Source organism: Aphis gossypii, chromosome X (genome assembly GCF_020184175.1).
Source record: "Aphis gossypii isolate Hap1 chromosome X, ASM2018417v2, whole genome shotgun sequence".
NCBI classification, from domain to species: Eukaryota; Metazoa; Arthropoda; class Insecta; order Hemiptera; family Aphididae; genus Aphis; species Aphis gossypii.
Window position 1 is genome coordinate 37,014,439 of NC_065533.1, and position 21,272 is coordinate 37,035,710.

A 21,272-nucleotide genomic window follows, 5' to 3' on the forward strand; every position below is an offset into this window, starting at 1 on the left:
AATTTTTATTTATTTATGAGCAATAAAATAATGATTATTTCAATTCATCGAGTTTTAATTGATATGTTTCAACACACGGTCAAAAATACCATGTGCATAGAATCTTTTGAATATTTTTAATGAGTGTAATCTAGAGTTGAATGTATTATTATTTGTTCTGTCATTACTTTTAGAAAAATTTGTTCTGACTATATTTTTTTTTTTACTCAAAGCATAATATGTATTGGCATATTGTATAAAATAAATTACATTTTTGTATCAATCAAATACATTTTCAAGACTGTAAAAAAAATGCTGTTATTATAATATGTGAATGCTCTTTTGTTAAACAGAATAATATTCAACAACACCAACCACTAATTCCCGCGCACCCTTGTGAGGGTGTTCAATGTTCATTGTACAATATTTTAATTATTTAGTTACAACCAATTTAAATTTACATTAAATTCAGAATAGCAGTTAACACTATTAATAGTTAAGTTTTTTTAGTAATTTAAATTAATATAAAATTTTAGTTTAAATTATATTATAATTTTATGATTAAAAAAAATTATAATATTTTAATATTGATTGTTCAATATTCATTTTCTAAGGCGTTTTCGTAGATAAACTATATAATTAAACTGTATAATATGTTGCATAGGAATCAGGAGAAATATACAAACATGATTAATTTCTTTTATATTACGACACCGTAGAGGTAGAAGTAATTATTCATAGTCAAATATTTAGATCTTACACAAAAAACAGTAATGATTCCTTTTTCTTCGGTTAAAAATGAAAAAAATTGAATACTTTATACTTTCATTTTTAATGCGAAATTCTGTATTTTAGTTACATATGTTTTAAAAATATAAAGGTAAAGTTGTATTTGTTCTAGAAAAGAAACAATTATATCAACATTACGATCAACTTTTTTGAATTTAAAAATACTTAAATAAAATACTTACCGAGTATAGGCAGAAAAAAATTAGGAATTTGGTTTGAATGATTTTCGTTTTGAAAACGGATTTTGATTGCTTACTAAATTCAATAAGTTTTGACAGAGGTGGTCGCAGCTGTGATATCAATGAATAATAATTTAATATATTTTTTTTTTATCACAAAACTATAATAGTATTAAGAATATTAAAAATCGACATTATTAAAATTAATAAAATTTAGTAAACTTGTTAAACAATTATAACCTGATTTCAGAATTAAAATTCGTAAAACCAAATTACTTCTTTATTTAAATAAGTCATGACTTTTTGATTTAAATACCATTTTTGTTTCTAAGAAAAAAATCAACGTTATGATATTATATTCACTTCGTGAAATATTTTAGATTTCAAACACTAGTGCTACTTATTATTATAGATATTACATGCATGTGCTATATCAGGGATGTCAAATTCATGGCACGCATGCCCGAGGTATCACGCGAAAAATTAAAATATTAATATATTATAATAGATGAAAATATTTTGAAGATACGGCTTATTGAATATAATATTTTTCATGATGGCACCACTATCGAAAACAAAAAAAGGTAATTTTTGGCACGTAGTTTTCAAAAGGTTTGCTATCCCTGAGCTATATAGTTTAATTTGATGTAATACTAATAAATATTTTTGATAAATATTCATGATATTTTAATACTAATACAAATTGTGATCGTGTAAATCAAAATAATTGCCTATTGAAAAATCCTTAAAAATTACGTTAAAAATAATAATATATTATGATGTTAAGCGTAGATATTCAATACTATCATAATATTATATTATATAATAAAAAACATTAATATCATTATATTATTATTTTTTAATAATATTACATATTATTATGTAATCATAGAAACAACTAGTATAATTTGACTAATATTTTACGCTTTGAATGATAATCATACTTATTAAATTGTTAGTGTGTCTTATTGAATCTTTTAAAAATTTGAACCAGAAAATGAATGATATTCATCACGAATTCGAAGAAACTGTAAAACGTATCCAATCTCACAACGGAGTTGATGGTGTCATTGTCGTAAACAATAATGGTGTGTATTCTTAAGCGGTGTGTCTTATTATAGTGTTTAGGTGTTTAGTAATAATTGTGATCATGGGCTTATTAACTTATTAATACTCACGACTTATTTATTATTAAATTAATAAATTAATGCTTGTGATATTCACTCTTTCGTCCTTAACATGTGATCTCTGTGAATGTGTCCTATATATCTGTAGGTACATACACATTTATTTTTTTTGTAAGAGGAGACTAAGATTGTATATTTTCATACTTATATAACAAAAAGTTGATTTCGGGGAGACGAGGAGAGGGGTTGAACCTCTTAAACACCTTGTGTACAAGCTTGTATGTTTGACATAGATAAAAATTTTATAGGTGATCTTATAACTTCAACTCTAGACATGAGATCGTCTGTTAGTTACGCTGAATTGTTGTCCACGTTAGCTGAAAACGCAATAGGGTTTGTCAGAAACCTGGATCCGTCAAACGAGTTAACTGTCTTACGAATGGGTTCTAAAAGACGAGAAGTATTGGTGGCACCAGGTAAATTTCGTTTAAACGTATTTTTCTAATAAAATAACACTTATAAAAAATGATTGGATTTGACTATAAATTAATATTTAAAATGTTATAATTAAAGACCGGATTTATATGCATTTTAAAATATGTATGTGAACATGCACTTAAAAAAGTCAAAATATGTAAGAAAAAGATGCCAAATATGTACTTAAAATAAAATTTTTATTTTTATTACATTTTACATTTAATTTTAATTTTGCAGTGATAATTATTTATTTATTTTGTTAAGATTTCCATAAACAAAAAGTGAGATGTATAATATGACAATTAATATGTTATACAAAAGTGTTATAAGTTTATTAAAATTAAATAATAGATATATTGGTTATGTCCTGATATAAATAAGAAAAAAATAAAATATTTGATATTAATATTTTATAAACGTACCTATAATCTGTTTTTTTTTTGCTCAATACCTTTATGGATCGTTAAGTGTATATTTGTACGGTTTTTTTTTTTTGTTTAAATATGCAAAAATATGCACTATATATTATAATTTTGATATTTAATCAATCATGTAATGATTTCTGGACACTCATTGACTGCACGTAAATGATGTTGAAAATAGTAACATGAATTTTATACAAAATCTAATCTTTAGTTATAATGCTATATAGTAGGCAGAGGTATTATACTAAAACAGCATTATTTAACTATCAGTTGAATAAAGGAGATAAAATGTTTTTTTTTTCAGGTAAAGATTTCATAATAATCGTTCTTCAGAAACAAAATCTTAAGTCTATTATGAAAAGTATAGCAAACTCTTTATCATAATGCGTCTACATATTGCTTTGAATAAAACAAAAATGAAATTTTGTTATTATAAACTAGTTATGTTGTACTTATTTTGCTTTACCAATACATGAAATACACGGAATAATATTAAAGTATTGATTTTTTTTACGATTGCATGAAAATTTTTTTAATGGTTGGCTAATGGCTTATTTACAACATCGTTTTCTTTTCTATTTATCTTGGTGACATTAATTTTTTTTCATTCTCTATTCTTATAAAACCAGTTTGTCACATATTATTTTCCCATTAGTACCAAACACTCTTCCACTTTTGAGTGTATACCTTATAAACTGGCCTACTTAGTACTTTGTTCATGAATATTTGCATTGCGTGCGTGTTGTGTTATGGCTTAGGTATATATAGGTACGATACACACGAGATGCCGACACAAAACTAAATACAAGATACCACATAGTCGAGTCAATCGTCAATGGATAATAGTAGATAGGTGTATATACCTATATACTGATCTGCGATTGCTTCTGGTAGTTTATTATTATTTATGAATAATATATGACCCAGACAGATACAAATTGCATTTTGATTTACAAATAAACATCACCTTAGGTCACAATAATGACGTGCACGATAATATTATTTATATAGAGAACATAATATTGTATGTACCTACCTATAATAGTACCTATACTACCTACCTATAATCTAATAATGATACGTTGTTATGGAAAGTAACAGCACAGATAATAATATGAATAATAACACAGGTCTATAAAGATTTTACTGTTTAAAATTTAATAACTGATTTATATGTATTTTTTGACACTGATTTCAAAAATATTACAATTTTTTGTCTATCACGTAAAGTTCTAAAGTTATCCCGTTATTACCAATTAACATTATGCACAAATAGCCTACGAACAGTTAATTCTTTATTATATTATGTTATCGTTACGATATTAATACATAGTTACAATTGACAACCATATCTTAATCCATACATTTTATTATAATGAATAAAGATATAGTGGTTTTTATATTAGGTAGGTATATCTGTATATTCGACTATACGGAATCGTCAATTAGGAAAAAACTGATAAAATAAGCTCGGAGGTAAATGTGTTTATTATAACTTTATTTTTATCATTTAGTGTCAATAGTAAGTATATATTATTGTCAGTGTTCTATTAGAAATATTTTATTAAATATAATATAATAAAATATATTATAAACATGGAAAGAAGACGCTGCGTTAATAGTCCAGACATTTTTTGTTTTATTTGTGGCGAGTTTATGGTGAAGAAACAAATTCAAAACATCAATCCTTTCGTGAAAAATGCATAGGTACTATGCATATTTTGGAATAAAAATTGGAGACCAGGATAAATCATGGGCACCTCATAAAGTTTGTAAAATTTGCGTCGAAGACTTTAGAAATTGGACTAAAGGTAAGAAGAAAGCTTTACGTTTCGGAATACCAATGGTTTGTCAAATCATGGTGATGATTGTTATTTTTGTTCATGTAATGTACAAGGATTTAATATAAAAAATAAGAAAAATATTATCTATCCCGATGACATTCGATCTGCTATAAGACCCATGCCCCATGACCTACTATACCCATATATTTTCCTCCAGTCAATCTTGATACTATTTTAACATCTGAATTCAGTGATATTGATAATTATTGTACTTGTATTAAAAACGATATAAGCTATTATAATACGTGTACTGTGTAGTGTATTTATATTTCATTTTATATTATGTATAATTTAATTTTAGATTTTTGTTTGTGCCGACAGTTTAATATTCAAATTGGTGGACTATATGCTTGTGAGATATATAATAGTATGTTGCTAATGTTGCTATAAACCGTAAAGAAACAGAAACAATTTTTGAATCGAGCTCACTAAAAATATTATTTATATTGTTATTTGTAAATGTAGAAGGCACTAACAAATTTTAAAAATTAATTTTTAATATAGCATTATATCCTATAGGTATATATCTTTTTATTTTTATCGTATTTGAACCGACGGCGCCACGGCAATAGCTTTCGCATTACTTCCGCGGAATTGTATAAGTATATAATAATCTATACGCGATCAGAGTGACGTTTGGTTTAAACCAGGTCGTGTATTCAAATTGTATGTTACTTCTGTACTTGAAATCTTTATGTATATATTTTATATAGTTATGCATAGGATTATTATATTGATTAAAACAAATTTGATAACGTATATAGATTAAAAATTTTTGAATACTCGTTTTGTCTTAAATAATAAATATTTCCACTTAAATTTTTTTTTAACATAAGTAAAATTCAATAATACCAATACATAATTAAATATTTAATTTTATTAAACACGGACAAATTTTTGGCATAATGTTCGCGGAATAAATAAATAAAAAATAGATAAATTTATAATATATCTTACTAATAGCTACTTCACTGCAGTCAAACATAGTTTTAATTTTAATATTCTATATTTTCACTGTAGGAATATCACAAAAACACACACAGTGCACTGTGCAGGCCATAATTAGCGATAAGTGAATAAAAATATTGTCATAAGCAGAGAATAGGAAAACAATGAGCGTATTTTACGTATTCGTCAATATAATAATATTATACTGCCGTCACCAATCCGGGAAAATGAATTTAAAATTGATTACATCAGTCAATCAAGTAGTCAGTTTTTTTACTGTAACTTTTTAGTAAAAGATTAATTGTAAACATAAATTATTGAAGTTAAGTTCCGGGACAATTGGCTATTCCGACACACTTTATAGGGACGCCGGAACTCTGTATATTAAAAATCAGGACGTTTGGCAATTGGCAACTTTATCAATAAATCAAGTTACATTATTACTTACCACGGTATAATATACTATTACACTAAAAATATATTATATTAATAAATAGAAAAGTAAACATTTTCATAGACAATATAGGTTTGGAATCGTCTTTTCTAACGTTTTTTTTTGATATTGTGTAGCAATTTATTTTCGGCGCAAAGTTCATAAAAAATACATATACATACAGTGGAACCTATCAATAAGTCCAAAACCTAGATAAGTCGAAAAAAATGCCGTTTCCTTGCGAAAACCTCGATTACTCGAAAGAAAAACTCAAGATAACTCGAACATTCTGTGCTCCGAATAGTTTGAATTCTGAATAAAGACGGATAATTTTATAAACATTTGTCGCCTAATCGGCTTAAACACTATTGATAATAGTATGTTAGTATGTACTCTCAAATTTTAAGTCAAAGTATGATAACAAATTATCTATTATAAAGTTGAAAACTGTACACATGTTTTATTATAATTTTTTTTATTTATAAATATATATATATGTTTTATATAGGTACCTACTATATATTATAATCACATTTATTTTTACATTGTATATATATATAATATAATAACTAAAAACTTTAATACATATACATTTTAAAATCTTAGTAAGTCGAAAACATTGCATTTCCCTTGAGCTTCGGCTTATCGAAGTTCCACTGTAGCTAAATAATTCTAATATTTCTATAACTATCTGATTAATTATTATAACAATTAGAACTAATGAAGTTTGTTGTTGTTGCAAAATACTTAACGTGTCATATAGGTTGGTAATTATAAAAAAAACTGAAATAAATGAATGAATGTATTAATGGAAATGTTAATGGTGTAGGTGATGGGTGAGGGTTATTAGCAAATTAGCCCACAAATACCTATTACGTCGAAGTAGAACATTGAACTTGAAAAGTTACGAAATAAGTTTGACGAACATCTTATTGGGTGGTCACATATATTATATAAATTTATAATTAATAATATTATAGGTATTTTAATCAAATGCGTTGGTCTGCTGCACGGTGCGCGGGCGTTAATGTTTCAGAGAGGTCAATCGCGAGGTCTGAATATTCATGACAATAAAATGTTGGTACCTATATATTATTGAAACTATAGTAGCGGCATCGTCGTGGCGTTGAAATATATTTTTTGATATTTAATAGGGGCAACATCGTATTCCAAAACATAACGTTTTGGTCATTCATTCCGGACGAGAAGACGAAGAGACACGACTGTATTTTAATATTGTTGACACCTCTATACCTACCTATATACTACGCGTCACGCGAGTACTATACTTGTTCGTAAATATATAAGTAGATACATTTATATTTACAGGTAATGCGATAATAGTGGAAATGAAATAATTTGTTACCTATTATTTACGATTTGCGGTAACGGCGTTTCTATTAGGTCATTCGCTCGCGTTTCCCGCGGTCCGGCTGCAGCGAGGTGTTGACGCATAGCAAGTCGCTATATATATCACCTATATTATTATTAGGTATTATTTGTTTGTGCGAAGCTAATACACGTCTATTATTTCGGCAACAGTATAATATAAAATAATAAATAATGATTATAAAAATATATATATTATATATTTATAATGTTAAACGCAAAATACGAATAATAATATTCGTATAATCGTCGTAGTGAAGACGTCGGCGGCGGCGGCGGCGGAGGCGTCTTGCCTGCCAGCGGTTCTTCTCTCCCGCTCTCGACTCTCGGAAATCACGGCCGCCGCGCCGCAACCACGTGCCCGCGGACCACGGTCGATCGCATCGTGACGCTTCCGACGCGTCAGTCTCATTCGGCTCTCCGCGGCACCGACGTCGCGACCTCAACGCCCCACGAGTCGTGTCCATCGCGTATAGCGTCAAAACGTACACGACACGATAAAAAAAAAAAAAATTAGTGTTTGATTAACGCATTATCGTTTTGCGACACATATATTTTGTATTTTTTTTATTATTATTTATTATTATTGTTACCTACTACAAAACCATTCGTCGCGCTTTTTCTTTCACGCCGACATCGTCACCATATACCTTTTGACGAGGCGGAAGGAACTCACTGCCGCCGCGACTTTTATCGCAAAGTCATGGACCCGCACCCGCGGCGGCTCGTCCCGCTGTCGGTGGCACCGTCGCTGCTGGTCGTCGTCGCCGTGATGGCGGGTTGCGGTCGCCCGGCCGCCGCGCTCAAGTGCGAAGCCGGCGACGTCAGCTTCGAACTGCTCACCGGGTACGCGGCCAGTCCGGCGGCCAAGCACGCGATGCGCGAACAGTTGGCCCTGTTCACGTTGCCGCAGTGCATAGACGCCTGCAGGTCGGACGACCAGTGCGCCGCAGTCACGTACGAGACGGGCGTCTGCGTGTCGTACGCCGCGGTGCCTCAGAAGAACGCCAACGCGGGTGAGTTGGATTTACGTTATTATACAATATTATCATTGTACTGCTGTCGTATTGTAGACATAATTTACTATATGTCTAGGTGTGTTTTAATAACCGAGTCTGCAGGATTAAGGGATCGAGTCGCAAGACCTGATACGGATTTTAGTGTATACCTATAGTCTCTATTTTCCACCACACGTATTTGTTTAATGACGACTTATAAAATACAGCTGTGTGCGAGAGAAAATAAGAATGAAAATTCTGTTTGTTTAAGAAAATAAATAAATAAAGTTTTGGAAAATAAAACACCTCTAAATACCTTCCTCGATATTATGATTTTAAATTATTTTCAGTTTAAAATGTATAATATGTCCGATACAATAATTTGTTTCAACAAAATCTAGAAAATAAATAAATAGGCACTTAAATGACGTACATTTAATGATTTGATTTGTGAATATAATAAAAAAAAACAATCATGTTGACAATGTTTTATCACCTATTTCACACGGAGCCTCGAAAAGTTTTCACGCGTGTAGATTTGTATTTTACCTGTATCAAAATATCATAGGGATATTAATAGTTAATTTTCCATCAGTTTGAGAATAAGATATGATAAAATAAAACAATTACCCGTCAAAGATAAAGATATAATATAACATGTATTTTTGTACATATTATTTGAAATTTTATTTTATGTCGATCTACACACATCATTTTTGAAAAACACTGATTAGTATCGTAGCAATGTCTAAAAATTATTAAAATACAATATACTTACTCCTCGTCTATACTTACTTCTCGTGTATACTTTTTATCGAAAAGTTGAATAAATATTACTTGGACATAGTCTGATGGTTTTAATTAAAGTAAAAAAAATAATTTTTTATCATTGGTAATTTCAAAAAAGACGTCTGCAATGTTTAAATAAAAATCGGGAACTTGCGTTGCTGTTGATAGTATAGGTGACGTGTGTACCTCATTATTATATATATTTTTTAATAATCAATTATTATTCTGTTCGAAAAATGATTCTAAGCAGAAACCTTCTAAATTTATATTTCTAAGAATATTTCTTTATGACGTATTTAATAATTATTTTGCTATTAGATAGTAGGTAGTTTATTTTTCTACTATAGAAATAGTAAGTTGAATTTAATTTATTCCAAGTATAAATTGCATTCCTACCAATAATTTACAATTCATGTAATATCATCAACTGTTATTAATTTATAAAAAAATATCGAGTACCAACGTATCATATGTACCTAACCTATGTGTACCTATAATATGATGTGTGGATAGTTAGTTTAAAAATTAATCTATTTTGATAATTTCCTTGTATTATTCATATATTAATTTATAAATTATAATCAATTCTTATTAATTTAAATCTTCGATTATTCGATACTTTCTCAGTAGAAAGAAAATTCTAAGAAATGATCAGTATCATGAAAATCTTACAATAATTCATAGATAAATTCATTTTTGTTTACACTCATATGGAACCTAGTTTGAAGTAAAATGTATGGTGAATTAGCAATAAATTAATACAAAAACATACGAAGTTCATTTTTTCACTCGCAACTTACGTCAGCCCTGAGCAATAAGAAGTTGATTCTTTAGCTTTATTTTTTTTAAAGCTTTATTTTAACAAAAATTTATTATATTCTATTCTGTATCATAAATTTAAGTATATAATTTAGTATTACATTATTATTATTAATATACTTACATTAGACATAACATAATGTAGGTATTATATACATATATATATATATATATATATATACATATATATATATACAATAGACATACATAGGTAATTTTGAATTTACAAATCGTTTTGAAACAATTATATTATTACGAAAAACTTTTAGTTCGAACACATACTCTTCTCTGTATAAAGTACAAATTAAATAATACCTTTGTAATTTAACTCTAATAAATGAGGTATCTATTAAGTACTAAGAATTCAGTATTAATTTTTCTTATTTTGAATGTCTGAATAGCAAGAATATGGAAAAGCTATACATGGATTTTACTAACACTTTTAAAAGTTTCTAAAAAATAAAAATCAATACCTTCATTAAATTGTACCTACTTACTGCTTCAAACTTGTTTTACTTTTTAATTTTCGACTTGGCGAAAATAAAAAATAAAAAAAAAAGTGTAGAAATATTAAAATTCTAAACAGTTTTGTAGAAATTTTTATAATATGTATAAGTTGATCAAACAATTTTATTTAAATACAATGTGTTACTTAATTGAAAAATGTGTAATGCCAAGTAGGTAAATTAAAAATACATATTTATATTCACACTTTAGATTCTGAGCGGAGCGAGGAATGTATTGGTTTTACAATGATGTTTATTTCTTTTTTATTCTGTAAAAACTTTTTCTCCCTCTAAACTTTTTCAAAAGTACAAGTGTAGCATATTTTCTGAAAGCTAATGTTCTTGAGCTGGTACTTTAAACAGGTCATTTTTCGAAATGATACTCGAAATAAAAGCGGTTAAAGGAGAAAAAATGTACAACTTCATGATTATGTAGTATAAAATAATTACCTACGGCTTTATTTATCACCATAAAAATGAATAAAATTAAATAAAAAAGATCCTCTGTCCGCTCAGAATCGTTTTTTTATCGAATGCAATCATATAGCATTCAAATTGAATGCCTACAGTAAAATTACACTATCCTGTCCGAGGACCGAAGGGACGATGGACAAACATCCGAAATGCATAAAATCCAAATAACCGAAATGCGCTGACCTACTTTTTTTTTAATTTAATTATACCATCAAACGGCCCAGATATTTTTTTCAAAATAACATGGGTTAACCTCTCAGAAAAAAAAGGTGAAGAATATTCCTCCGGAACGGTAATTAGATCATATAAAGTCACGATTTTTCAGCCAAGGTTCAACTTGTTCACCCCGTTTAATGGATCTTATAAAGTTATTATCAATTTGCGAGTCGTTAATACTGGTTATGGTTCCATATAAAACCCGTGTACACTTAGGATATAAATACATTTTATTTTAATTGAATATGAAAAGTACTTGCTGCGCTGTAGCGCTAAGTGTCGGATATCAGTAATAATATTCAGACATAATTCTAGAACTGATGAAGAATAAATGTATGTAATGTAAAAATGCATTTTATGTATTTTATATTAAACTAAATAAATGTATGTATAATGTGATGAGAATAAATTGCTACCAAGATACCTTATTTAGTTATAAATACTTAAACTATATTAGTACGATAGTATATGATTTTATATCTAAGAAAATAATTAAAATCTTGAAGAGGTTAATTAACTATAAATCTTAAATTATGATATTAACAGTGATTATGAATACATAATTTCTCGAACCGTTCACGATTATGAACTAATTTTTTGCATTTATTATACTTAAAAATAATTTCGGTCATGAAACGGAATATTATTACCCATTTATATTTGACCGTTTATCTTGACAATTGAAAATTATCAAAATTACCACGATTTTGATTATTCATTTACATGGTATAAAGGTATATAAAAAAATACTTAGGTACTATGAAACGTGTATTAACTATTAAAGTCATGTTTTTTGTTTTTAAGCATGATTATTATATGTTTTTCTCGTTATATATTTGTAAATTTCATTTGGAATTACGTTTTCTGACATTAATGTTATAAAAATTTACACGCGACGCCAGTAAATAAAAGGTATTTTTTCTTTCGTAATCGTACAAATTATTATCTGAATTACTCATCGTGCGTATAGAATGCGAGTGAACCTAATTTCAAGAAACTATATAGGTACATAAACTTTTACACATCGCTTAGCCCCCATCCTTCTCGTACCTAATGAGTCCTCTGCAGTAGTTAACCTTTACGCTCGTGTGGAGTTTTCCGTAATAATAATAATATTGCCATCAAATCCGCAGAGTCTCGTGCATTATTTGCTATAATATATATATATATATGGTGATATTATAAAATAATATACAAGACACGTTTATATTATTTACTCAATCTCTTTTATGTACCTGGATTTTATGCAAATTCGTTTAACGATTTTCAACCGTAAGTAAACTATTCCGCCGTTATTAAGGTTATTATAGCGTATACCTCTACTCGTAATTATTATGTTATATACCTGTACGAGCTGCTGCTGTTGAGACATTGTCTCGTGCACTGGACGAACGGCTCCATATCGAAACGACGACGTATAAAATAATATTATAATAGGCGGCATCAACGTAGGTATAACGTAGTACAAACATATTAATAACTGGGCACCGGTTGCGGTAAGTATATAACTGGGCGTAAATAATAAACTTAAGAGTATTGCCTACTGCTGCCCGTTATTATAATATATTTAATAGTAATATTAGTATTGTATAGAATATTAGAATCTATGTATAAACCCGTTTTTTACTGACAAAACGACAACCGCGTCCGGGTGCTATGCATGTTAGGTATAGGTATAGCTGGTGGTCCGTCGTAGTCATTCGTCCCTAATTTCCTATAATAACGATATAACGGAACGTAAAAAATAATTATCATTATGGACGCGACAGTTTTCAGCGATCGGACAACCGTGTCAGATCCAAACTTAACCGGACGCCGAAAATCAACTATTAATTTATAATACCTTGTAGTTTGTACAGATTATTAGTTATATGAAAACACGATGACCTGCAGTATGTGTCCTGGGTACCTACCTAATAAGCAATTTATTATTTGGACTGTATTTAGAGGGAATGGAGCAGACACACTGGTAGCACATTATGCCCGGTAGCGGCAAAGTTAGCTATACAATTTTAAGAAATTGTATAAAATGTTATGTACCTATATTTTTAAAATTTAAACTTTGAAATGTATAGGTACAATGCTTTATGCCTATATCCAATCAATCTATAAAATATAAATTATAAGAAGATTTAGTTTGTGAGTTAGGTCATTTTCATAACTGAACTATTTTTAAAACAATATACTGAGCGAATTTTATCTTTACAAACTCTCCTCCTCAAATGACTCCTCTGTAATACAGTTTACTTACATTTATACTAGGTAGCTATAGGTAGGTATAGCTATAAAATATCAAACCAAACAGTATGGGAGGTATAATACATTAGACGATGACGTCCTAACACTGGTTGGTTTTAATAGACAAAACGTGTAATTGAATAAATTATAAAATGAGTGCTCATGAACGAAATGTTTTGTTGCTTTTACCTATTTCACATGTGAACGCATAGTATGAATATAATCATGAATTGTGTGGTGCCTTGGTATATCGCTCCAACAATCATTTATGTAATATATATATATTATATAATATATATACATTATGAGCGGCAAAAATCTGTTTATAGATAAAAATCACTATAGCATCTATTTGTGAATTTATGACCCGCGAGTAAAAATTAAAAGGGTAGTCCTAACTGCTAAAAGTCTATAGAGAATAAAAAGTAAAAAATTAAAAAAAAACTACCCGCATTAAAGATTTAAATTGTGTACATAGTTTTAAATTAAAAGTTCGCGGTTATACAATTACCTATACATTATTATGAAAATTCGTAATCATATATATATATATATATATTTTAAATTTTATATTTTAATGCGCTTTAATTGATTTAATGTAAAAAATCAAACTTAAGATCAAATGATTTTTACTCTTGGTATTGTCTAACAAATAAATCGTAATCGTATACACTACGAAAAAAAACATATTGAAAATCTCTGACCACTCCACTATTGTCTGTTGATTACTACTCGTATATACTTAATGTTTTTGATTTATAATACCTATCGTATAAACGATGGTAAAACTAAATTTTATATAATTGATACAATAAAATCTATATATATATATGTATTGTTATAAAATAAATAATCTATCGCATGTCGCAGGGGTCACGTCACATCAGACTTAAATGGCTTGACTGTTTGAGTACTTGGGTCGCCGGCGAGTATAACAAAATATTAATGTACCATATTATGTTATTTATGCGTTAAGAAAATGACTTTCATTCATACGCGTATACATAATATATATATGCACCTAATATACAGGTATTTTTTAATCAGGCCAATGACTATATTTTCTACACTCGTCTCACGTTTAACTGTCATATTATGTTATTATTATCGTTGTACGCATTCATCCCCGAACAATAGAACGGATGGACATTCGTGTATAGATATCACGAGTCACGAGGTCCGCGAATAGCTCCGTGATTTCTTTATTAATTTATCATTAACGACTCGGTCGGGCATAGCCCATCCATGCAACCTATATACAGTATAGACATTATAAACATATAAAATAGGTATAGGCTTACGGCAATCCGTACAAATTGTGGCATGAGTACGATATCATAAATTTGTTTTTCGTGGCAAAATATTATTTATTGTTAAAAGACTGTTAGTAGTAAGAAAAAAAAATATAATACAAACTTATTCTAAAATTAAAATTGTATAGTTATAATGACATTGTTCAAATGGTGTAAGTTATATTTGACACATTATTGGTGTAGGTATACTACGTTATTATATTTATGAATACACATTTATTATGCCACATTAAATGCTTTAAAGTTCCATTTTTTGTAATTTATAATTAACTATAAAACACGGGCTTAGAGAAGTTAACGATATGATATAACATTAGTTTATAATAATTGATAAGTAGTAACTAATAATAAAATACGAGTATTATGTCCAATATCAGTTTGTTATTATATAATTATTTTAGAAGCGTGTTTTTCCATATTAAAACTTTATTAACTAATTTTTCAAAGCTACTTTTTGTATCTAAAGACAAATGGAGAAATGTCTAAAGTTTAATTAACCTTAGTCCTTACAATAACTGAATAACAATACATACAAACATACATACATACATATTACGTATAAACATTCAAAATCGAGTTCACTGATGTTATCAACATAACATAATATTTACGTTTTAGTTCGGACAAAATGGATTCTTCAGGAATTGGAGTTGCCATATATTTTTATTTGATTAATATTAATACGGGGATAAATTAAATTTAAATCGCAATTTATTAATATTATAATATATTATGATAGTAATAAATTAAGAACCTATACCTAACTCGTAAATTTTAAAAATAAAATTGAGGATTTGAATGATTGGAGAAAAGGATATTTATTATATTTTATGTAAATTTTTTAAATAAATATTAAAATGTTATAAACAATTTTAATGTAAATTAGCATCTATCAGTATATTTTCTCAAAATCGTAATATATACCTACGTATCCATAAATAAGTAGACACAAAATTTATTGTATTTGGCTTTAAAAACTGAGATAGACAATTAATCACCTACCGTGTATAGGTATAAAATTTTCTTTAAGAAATGATTTATTATGTAAATTAATAACTGTCTTAATAATTGACAAATAACTTGTGAGGATAATTAATTAAATTAAATTTCATTGAATAGTTAATGGGTATGTTGTATGAACTTAAATAGGTATTATGTATATAATATATATATATATTTAATTCGATAAAATTAGTGTCATCGTAATATATTATTTGTTATTTTAATATGATTAATTGTCCACTATTTCACTGAGTCATTAATCATATTTCATTTAATTTCATAAAAAATATTAACTTACTTACCTACTTAAGTTTTACATTTCCACACTATATTTTTATATTTTATAGGTACTCATTATACCTTTTATGAAATAATGTTTTCGTGGAGGAGTGATTTATCCTTTTTGCAAAGGTGGCGATAAGTTAATGAAAATAATTAACTGTGGCTATAGTTAAGTTAATTCAATTAAATTTCCTTTAGTTACAGTTAAAAGTTAACAAAAAAAAAAAAAAATTAACTAGATAAGTTAAAAGTTAAGATGGAAAATAAAATAAACTTAACTCAGTAATAAAAAAGTTTTTTTTTCAAGTCAATTAATTCATGTTATAAATTGCACTAGTATTTTGATTTGTACAAACATTTACCAAGACGCTTAGCACTGTGTAAACATAAAATTTAAAATTATTATTATAGTACATACTACATTGTTACTAGAAACTTATAGGCTACATCTACCCATAAAATAATTTGAATTAACTTAATTGTAAAATAATGATAATTAACTATAAAAAGCTAAATTAAAACAATATAAATTTTAACTGAATAAGTTAATAAGTTAAAAACAAAAATTACTATCTAGTTAAGTTGAAAAGTTAAAAAAAATTAACTTTTAAACAAGTTAATGCCCGCCATTGCCTTTTTGTGGCTAAGTTTTCGATTATTTATATGTTAATACCTACCTATTTATTAATATTAATTGTATCAATTTTTTTCCCAGTTGGACAAATTTATTTCAATAAAATTATGATTTTGAAACTAAATTAAGTTAATTAAAATATAATTAACTTTTTAGTTAGTTAATGACTCTTTGTTTGATTATTATATTATATTAATATATGTTATACAATATACATTTAGGACGATTTCGATGTCATATTACTATTACATGTTTTATCGCTCCACACGGTTAACACCACTGCATCTCAACAATATTATGTGTACTGAATAACTGATATTATGTGTATATATTTTAAAGCAATGATAAAATAAAAATTGCCCCCATAAACCGAATCATATACATTTGTATCGGGACCAGGCCATTTTGCCCATATTACGCTAATGCCAATATTAACCGGTGCCTACATTACATTAGACGGAATCTACTGTACATACTACTATACTAGTTCAAATTTCGTAAAAAATGATTTTCGATAACTTTGATCCTTTCTTTTCCTGAAGGTCGTACAATAAATTTTTGATAATTAGATAATTATAAATAAGTAGTCATGGAAAATAAAAAATTGGACGTATTTTGGCTTAAATTAACCTTTAATTAATAGTAATTTAAGTGGTATTATAAAAATATAATTTATTTATTATAGCACAGCTCTTTATAACAAATCTTCATAGTCTACGTATAGTTTTTTCTTACTCGTGTTTAATAGCCGATTTTGTTGTATTTTGACCATTAATACATTTTTATTTATTTTAATTTACCTACTATATGATAGTTTCTATAATGAATTAATACTAAAATTTGAATATTTACACTATTATTCTTTGCATTACTGCGACAACAAAAATAAATTATAATTATTGTCATTAATTAGAATAAACAGATTACAGAATACCGAATAACTAAAAACGTTATCTCTTTAGTATTTGTACATATCTAAAGCTACAGACAAAATACAATTAATTGTGTTATCGATATAATATTTTTATATAAATATGCAGATCTAATGGGTTCTAAGTTCTAACCTAACCTCTCTAGAAATGTTTAGGATAAAATTGTCTCGTTCCCTCTCTTCCCCTCAGAACGGCCCTATTTTTAAACTCAAATTTTTCTGTTGTATGCAATATGGATAATTTTTTTAAATTAAACACTTTAAAATGTACGTACCAATGTATCATTTAGATGCAATTGCATTTAGATTACCTACTTAATTTTATAGTTTCGATATTAGATTTTTAATTTTATAATATAGGAAAACAGTTATTAAAATAAAAATAATGCGTTTGGAAACAATTTTTTTTCGAAATAGCAATATTGAAAAAATAGAAATTAAAAAAATACTGTAGAGTAAACGTTCTCTTTTTACGGTTAAATTATTTTTCGTTTGGTTTATTACCTATTATTTTTACCAATATCATTAACTATACTGTATCATTGCTTGTAGTCGTTTCTTGTTCCTAGCATGAACCTTTTTCTACATAATTTTATAGTCACTCAACAGCTAATATAACTTATAAGTATTCACAGATAGAGGTTATCACGTCGTCGTAGTGAGACCACTTATAGCATCTAGTAATTATATCAGTTGTTACTTTTAATTATTAAAATGTCAATAAAATTGCCTACATCAAACTCCTCAAAAAGCAGTTGTGTCTTCATTAATGTAATTATAATTATTTACAATCTTGCAGAACATGTATATATCATTATTTTTATTAAACACATTATTTTATCACTATAAATTAGTGAATATTTTTATCCATTTACATCTAGATACACGTCTATGTATATTATAGTATGTTTTAATTTTTAAATACAAACATATTTTTGCTTTTTTTTTCATCGATTTAAGTATTTTTAAAACTATTGAACCGTAACTGTTAATTGTTGATTATTCACTGTTCTATTAATGAAACTTATATTCTCGGAACATTGCTAACTGTACTCAATTTACCTAAAATAGTTAACCCAATTAGGCATAATATAAATGTATACAAATGAGCGTGCATAATGACAATTATAGATATCTGCAACTACGTAAATTGTTATACAACATATTTTTAAATTAAAATATACCTATATACTTTAAAGCGATTGGACCGGGGCAGGTGATATATTATGGTTCTGTATTATATAGTGTATTCGAACTGTACCTAATCAATAAACACATAATATCGGTTCACTGTTACTGCTGCGTGTACATAATAAACGGAAACATAATGTGCGGCAAGTATACGGAAAAGCAAACGCGGTTCTTCCTCTTCGGCGAACGACGATGACGACGGATGCGGTTTGAAGTGCATTAATAATTTCATTCCGGACAGGTTTCTGAGTAAACATTCTATTATATTATTATTAAAATAACAATAGCGACGTGTGCACATGTGCCGCGCACCGAACGACGGCAGTACAATGAAGAAATATGTAAATAGTAATCGGACGGTAAACGTCCAACAAATCGAAATATCACGTTATTCCGTTATTGGGCCAAATCATGCGCTGCATTTTTTCATTCAAATTATTACATTATCCCATATAGGCCCATAGGCACTGTATATTATACATGATGCACTCGTACATTTATGTAGGTACCTATATACGCCTATATGACGTCTGGGTGGCCAATATGTATGTATAGTGTCACGATGCACCTATAATATAGACTTACTTGGTATTTCATTTAAACGGTGACCGTTACAGTACTGAATACCTAAGTATCATTTATTATACGTGCACTTATTAGGTATAATATTATATATTTTAAAGTATTTTAAAGTTTAATGTGACCGAATAACACATATTATACATTTTCGAAACGTTTTCACGCATATAAAATACCTATACATTTAAGAACTTCTCAGTTCTAAAAAAAACTAATAGGTGTGTACTACTGTTGAATTTTTGTTTATATTACTGTGAAATAACTCACAATCGTTATAATATGTATAGCATGAGCAAATGTCACTTATTGTCTATTTGTCCATAGTTTACTGGAAATCAAAACAGGTTGTCTCGTAAAAAAATCTTTACCTATTTATATCTAAATAGGTACCATTTCAATTTTTCATTATTGGAACTATGAAACCACAAACACTTCGTTTTAACTATCATAGTTTATTGATAATAGAAACTATAGAGTACTGAAATTATATACACATGTCAGTATTTAGGTACTAACCTTTTATTTTTCTACCCTGAAATTACTGTAAAATTTTTATAAAACTTTTTTCAGCTTTAATAGGTAAAAGAAAAGTTATAACAGATACCCTGGCGGAGGTTTTTAATGTTTAGCTATACATGGTATCCGACTATAGTATTAATTTTTCATTTTTCCCTGTTTATATAAAAAATAAAATTTGTTTTATTATGATTGATTTGGCCTTCCCAGCAATGTACCTATCACGCCCCCTTCGCCCCACAGCAGGTTGATAATCATTAATCACTAACACACACACACATATTTAGAGAATATATATGCTATATGCGATTACAAAGGGTGGTAGATGGTAATCAGAAATAGCATGAAAATCTTAACTCTATGAATAATTTTGTTTTAGATTTATAATTATAATCTTAAGATTATACTTTTGATGGATATTAGGTGCAAGTTAGCAAGTACTTGAAGTACAAGTTACGCATATTATAAATACCTACCATTTCTACTAATCGTTACGTTGAATCTGGAAAAAAATGTATTGGATATAAATTAAAATATATCTTTGGTACATAGAAATGAGGGAGTATGACCAGTGAATACTATTTATTATATAGTTTTAACTTACAAGTTATAGTTGATACTTATTATCTTAAAATTGAACACATATTTTATTTTATTTAACGTGGCATTAGAGTGAATATCTTATGTGGTTAATATGTACGTTTAATGGTAAAATGTAATATAGGCAGTGACTTACTATGATAATTAAAAAAATATTATCCATTATATCTCTTTCTGTATAATTTATAGAACGTAATTCAAATATAAATTTGAATACTTACAGTGGCGTAACAAAAAAACTTGGGCTCCCCCGCAAAAATAAAAATGTTAAGAATGGGCCCCTAACATATTGTTATATCAAAGAATTCAAATACCTATAACCCTATAACCAAAGACCCCAAATTACCATGCCCCCCCCCGCAACGCGGGGTCTGCGGGCCCTCAGTTACGCCACTGAATATTTATTATTAGATATTGTTTATGACTACCTACCCTGTCAATTTGATGTGTACGTCTTACGGTATCTGATAACTTCTGATGTTCATCAGCGTAATTAGGTAGCAAGGTACTAGCCAGAGATATCTAAAATATATTGTTAGTTTATCACAGTTATTATTTTAACATCCAGAATCTTATAAAGAAAATAATCTGTTC

At 27.9% G+C, this 21,272-nt stretch overlaps 2 protein-coding genes and 1 long non-coding RNA gene across 4 annotated transcripts in view; all 3 read left to right on the top strand.

Annotated features, from left to right (window-relative positions):
• Positions 1 to 1,840: 1,840 nt before the first annotated feature.
• LOC114132959 (dynein light chain roadblock-type 2-like) lies at positions 1,841 to 3,473 on the top strand. Its single transcript, XM_027998569.2, has 3 exons — positions 1,841 to 2,035; positions 2,383 to 2,550; positions 3,281 to 3,473. The coding sequence occupies exons 1-3, from the start codon at positions 1,879 to 1,881 to the stop codon at positions 3,358 to 3,360; spliced, it is 405 nt and encodes a 134-aa protein (XP_027854370.2). The 5' UTR covers positions 1,841 to 1,878; the 3' UTR covers positions 3,361 to 3,473.
• Positions 3,474 to 4,111: 638 nt separating this feature from the next.
• LOC126552036 (uncharacterized) lies at positions 4,112 to 6,704 on the top strand. Of its 2 annotated transcripts, none has more exons than XR_007605893.1 (3): positions 4,112 to 6,031; positions 6,092 to 6,220; positions 6,339 to 6,704. It is a non-coding gene; the product is annotated as an uncharacterized LOC126552036 (long non-coding RNA). The 2 variants fall into 2 exon arrangements; XR_007605894.1 differs by having other exon boundaries at positions 4,112 to 6,028.
• Positions 6,705 to 7,842: 1,138 nt separating this feature from the next.
• The window catches only part of LOC114132966 (uncharacterized), a 55,646-nt gene continuing 42,216 nt past the window's right edge, over positions 7,843 to 21,272 (top strand). The window contains exon 1 of the mRNA XM_027998576.2: positions 7,843 to 8,606. Within this exon, the coding sequence (XP_027854377.2) occupies positions 8,294 to 8,606 (313 nt within the window). The 5' untranslated portion in view covers positions 7,843 to 8,293. The remainder of the gene's footprint in view (positions 8,607 to 21,272) is intronic.